The 5,092-nt window shown below is 33.7% G+C and overlaps 1 protein-coding gene across 1 annotated transcript; it reads right to left on the reverse strand.

The window, feature by feature from the left end:
• Window positions 1–692: 692 nt before the first annotated feature.
• LOC131164209 (cytochrome P450 71A1-like) lies at window positions 693–3,508 on the reverse strand. Its single transcript, XM_058121228.1, has 2 exons — window positions 2,616–3,508; window positions 693–1,447 (listed from the first exon to the last, which is right to left on the reverse strand). The coding sequence occupies exons 1-2, from the start codon at window positions 3,501–3,503 to the stop codon at window positions 836–838; spliced, it is 1,500 nt and encodes a 499-aa protein (XP_057977211.1). The 5' UTR covers window positions 3,504–3,508; the 3' UTR covers window positions 693–835.
• Between the last annotated feature and the right edge of the window lie 1,584 nt (window positions 3,509–5,092).

Genomic DNA, 5,092 nt, shown 5'->3' on the forward strand with positions numbered 1-5,092 from the left:
GAACAATTAAGAGTTACACAACAAATTATGAAGTAAAGTAATTCATTATTCACACTTCTATAGGCAATAATTATGTTTAAGAAGGAAGTCAAATAGGCTAAATACATTTACAGTAGTTAATTAGTGAGTTTTATGATGATAGTGAACACTCATCCCCCTCTAATTAAAGGGTTTTCCACACTATTTAAGTTTTATTATTAGAAAATATCAAATTGAACAAGGAGGCATTATTTTAATTGTCTATTTAATTATTATGTTTCAAAATTTACTTTACAAGAACAATCTTATTATACATACAATTGGAAAATGCATATTTTTATTTTAATTAAATTTTAAATTCATGTAATCATTTGACAAATATGTTTGTTCATTTTATGTACCTAAATAAAAACAAAAAAATAAAAATGATACCAAAAATGAGCATTTCTTCAATCAAATGTTGAGAAACCTAGGGAATATATAGCGAAAATTTAAATAATGTGTTTGTTTAGTACTATAAAGAAATAAAAACAAAAATTAGAAACAATATCAAATAGACCCTCTTAATTTATAAACTTAAATTATGGTCTACCTCTACCACTATTGGTGTTAATATATTACGACTTATAACATATGCTTGTGCTATGAGCTGATTAAAAAGAAAATCAAATCTTCTTGCCAATAATTTGTTCATACATACTATGAACATAAAATTACAAAATACGGGAGGAACCATTTATTAAATTTATGACAACGTAGCAACTACTACAAGAAAATCATACATAAGATTGACTTGGAAGTAGAATTTTGCATATTGGTAATGCTTACTACTACCCACATGGTTGTATATATTAATTCATACATAGTACTTTTTAGGCAAGAGACAAAAAGGAATTTTCTTGTGCATGGTAATGCCGGGAATCATGTCCATGTCAACGTCTTCCTTCTTCATCCCTTGTGGCAACTCCCAATTGAAGAAATAGAGAAGATTGGCAAGTGCGAGCTCGATGGTTAGCACTCCAAGGTGCATCCCAGGGCAATGTCGCCGACCGGTGCCAAATGGAATTAATCCAAAATCTTGTCCTTTGAATTCTATAGAACTTCCTAAGAATCTTTCAGGCAAGAACTCTTCTGGATTTTCCCAAGCATCGCAGTCCCTTCCTATGGCCCACGCGTTCACAAAAATTATGGTCTTGGGTTCGATTTCGTACGTGTCTACTGTAAATTTTTGAATTGCTTCTCGAGGAATAAGCATGGGACTCACAGGATGCAACCTGAATGCCTCTTTCACCACAGCCTTCAGGTAAGGAAGTTTTTGAAGATCGTCTTCGTTTATGAGATCTTTCTTTTTTATCGAATTTCTGAGTTCGTTTTGTGTGGTATTCATCACTCTAGGGTTTTTGACTAATTGTGTCATTGTCCAAATTACAGCTGCTGCACTTGCATCTGTTCCACCGACAAGAACATTCTACAAAATAAGATTAAGATGATTAATTAATGAGGATGCATATTGTATCTTTTTTGATTAATTATAAGACTTGAGATGCAACAGTGAATTTTTTTTTTTTCGAATTATAAAACTTGTTTTTGAACCCTAATCTAATGTCTGAATATATAAGTTTTTATTATGCTCGTAAGATTTCAGTAATTAACTCATAGATTGAGAGTTTGAGCATTAACCAAATATATATGCCTCTCCTCATAATCAAATTAAGAAAAGAATGATAAAAGAATTTTTATCATGTGCTATGTTCCTAATAGACACAAAGGAATATAGACCCCATGTTTACGCAAGTCTCAAGCATATGATCCATATCTATGTTCGTTTTGAAACACTACAATCAAAAATACCTCACCGAAAATATCCAAGGTGACTCTTAAATTAGAAGTAATCTTGAATTTTATTATTTCAATCTACACATTTTGGTAGTTTTTTTATATTTTTAAAATTTTATTATTTGACTTAATAGTTTAAGTTTTTGAGTCAAATATATTACTTACTAATCAATAAAATTTTACAAGAATCAAGACAAAAGAATAAAAAAGAAAAGAAAAGAAAAGAAACACAATAACCACCTAGGGGGATATATTGTATCCCAGCGGTCTTATCGAAAGACATAAGAAGTAGACCAAATAATTAGCTACACCTAGTATATATACTACCTAGCATGCTATTTGAAAAGTTGGGACCAACATAAATTTACCATGTATATGATTTGTTAGATGCAAAAAATTACAACTACCTATTAACACAGTTAAAATACCAACACATATTGAATTTACGTTGGTCTAATATACCAATTAACATGCTAGGTAGAATACTATTGTATATATCTAATATTTTTTCAATAGACTAAATTATTAAGTACGTCAAGAGAAATTATTGGGTATACCATATAATCTATAAACTAGCATAATAAAACAGTGACAAAGACTCTTCTTATTTATTTTGAAAAAAAAAAAATAGTTATGATTTTGTCGTCAGTCTCATATATGAGTTGTCACTACTTTATTTTATGTTAGATGTGGTAGATCTGGTTTAACTTATAGTTTCTTCTTTTGTAGACTTCCCAGTTTAAAATACAGTCTTTGGAAAGTTTACCATCGCTAAAAATTAAAATTTTAAAAAAGAATACCATGAGCAGTGCTTTAATATGATCAAGAGTGAAATCAACAGTAGCAAACAGCCGATCCTTTCTCAGGCGGAGCAAGACATCAGTGATGTCCTCCTCCTGGGGTTTGGGCCTTTCAGGGTCAAGATGCTCCTCAATGACCTTCTGGTAAAACAAATCCAATTCCCTCCAATTCTTTTCCAGCCTCCCAAACAGCCCACTCGCTCTGTCAACCCACCACCCAACCACCGGAAAATAATCCGACACGAAGAAACTCGCCATCATGGCTTGCATCTCGTTTAGCAGCTCCTCAAACCTGCTACCCTCGTACCTCTTCCCAAACCCAATCCTACAAATAATCGAATTCGTCAGACACATCATCATCTCGCTCAAATTCACGTGTTTGGAGGAAAAGGAAAGTTCGGAGATTTTCTCAAGCATGCGGGAAATCTCCTCCTCCCGGACGGAGCGAAAGGAGAGGACCTTCTTGGTGCTGAAGAGGTGGAGCGTGCAGATCTTTCTGACTTCTCTCCAGTAGTCGCCGTGCGGGGTGAAGGCGAGGTCGCGGCCGGAGTAGGAGAGTTTCTGCTGGCCGAGCATGGAGGGGCGGCCGGAGACGGCGACGTCGTGGGTCTTGAGCACTTCTTTGGCGACTCTGGCGGAGGAGATGACCACGGCGGGGACGGAGCCGAGGGTGAGGGACATGAGGGGGCCGTACTTGGCGGAGAGGCGGTGGAGGCGGATGTGAGGGGCGGAGGTGGTGAGCTGGTGGAGGTTCCCGATGAGGGGGAGGCCGGGAGGACCCGGCGGACGACCGTTGCTGCGGTGCCGTGGGAGGAGAAAGAAGAGGGAGATGGGGAGGGCGAGTAGGAAGAAGAGGAAGTAGTTTTCCATGGTGGAGTTCATTTGCATGGGGTGAGTTCAGATTTGGATTGAGTGCAGTGTTTAAATAGGCATGGTCGGTGAGTTGCGTGAGCTTGTTTTCATGGGTGGGAAATTAGGGTTGGGTGGGGCGTGTAACACGTTTTTACCAATTTTTAAAAGGAAAAAATATATGGATAACAATATACTACTATGCATAATTTTAAGTCACATTCCAAGTTTTCCGCATTTATAAAAATTTGTATAATATTAGCTGTAACTCTCTTAATTATATTGTATCTATGTAGATTCATTACATGAATGAACTTACAATTATCGAATGAAAAGTAAGCAAAAATAGTAAACAGTTATAAGAACAATTAAGAGTTACACAAGCAATGTAATTCATTATTCACACTTGTATAAGTAATAATTATGTTTAATAATGAAGTCAAATAGGTTAAATACATTTAAAGTCGTTAATCAGTGAGTTTTATGATGATAGTGAACATCCATTCTCCTCTAATTAAAGAGTTTTCTATACTATTTAAGTTTTATTACTAGAAAATATCAAATTGAACAAGGAGGCATTATAGGTCATTATTCAAAGAATAAAACTTACAAAAAGATTTACATGATGCATGTATGGCTACTCATCCTATGTACACAATACTAGCAATTAGAGGCAAGTATAATTTATATTCTAAACAAGCTTGACTCGACATCCTGCCTAATTAGAAATTTGAATTTTGGTTCTTGACGTAGATTGCATATAATACAAAAAGTGCATGCACTGCATTCAATTTAATATATTAGTTGAATGGGGCATATAGGTTACTATAGGTAGGGTATGGTGGGTCTCCTGCTTACTAAATAATTAAATGTGGGGCAGGGCGGCCGATGCATGTTAATGTAGGGTCATGCATCGAGTGATGGAGCGTTAATTTTGATTCCCCTCATCCTGAGTAGTTTCAAAATATAATTGGTTTTTCATTTTAATATGCTTTCCTCACACTATGTATTAACTTAATAAAATTTGTGTTTTAGAACTCAATTTATTTCAATAAATATATTAAATTTGACTATTAAATTATTTAAGTATTTGACATTTTTTTTTTTTTTTGGTTTGTTTCGTATCAATTTTATTATTATTATTATTATTATTATTATTAAAAATAAATTAAGATTATACATTTATTTATTTTATTATTTTTTTTTATTATTATTACTTACAAATTTTGATAAAAGTTGAGAAAATTTTTATGAATTTCTATTATTTTAGCAACTTGTTACTATAATACTTCAATGAATAGAATTGATTCTTTTGAATTAAATAAAATAGTTTATTTTACAACATAGAAGAGGTACATGAGGTATTACTTCTTGCAATGGACAATCCACTTGATGATTGGGTTTTGGACTCAAGAGCTTCGTTTAATACCACTTTGAAAAGGAAGGTGTACTCCAAAGAGGGGGCTGAATTGGGATTTCAAAATTTCTTTATACACTCTTTAATTAATTCTTTCTCAACTTATTTTGATTTCAGCAACCACTAATGCAAGAATGATTTTTAAGTACAACGAAAAATTAATTAAGTTATAACCTCTATGAATGAGTATGAGTATACCAATTTGAATGCT

The sequence above is a fragment of the Malania oleifera genome, chromosome 9 (assembly GCF_029873635.1).
Source record: "Malania oleifera isolate guangnan ecotype guangnan chromosome 9, ASM2987363v1, whole genome shotgun sequence".
Lineage (NCBI taxonomy): Eukaryota > Viridiplantae > Streptophyta > Magnoliopsida > Santalales > Ximeniaceae > Malania > Malania oleifera.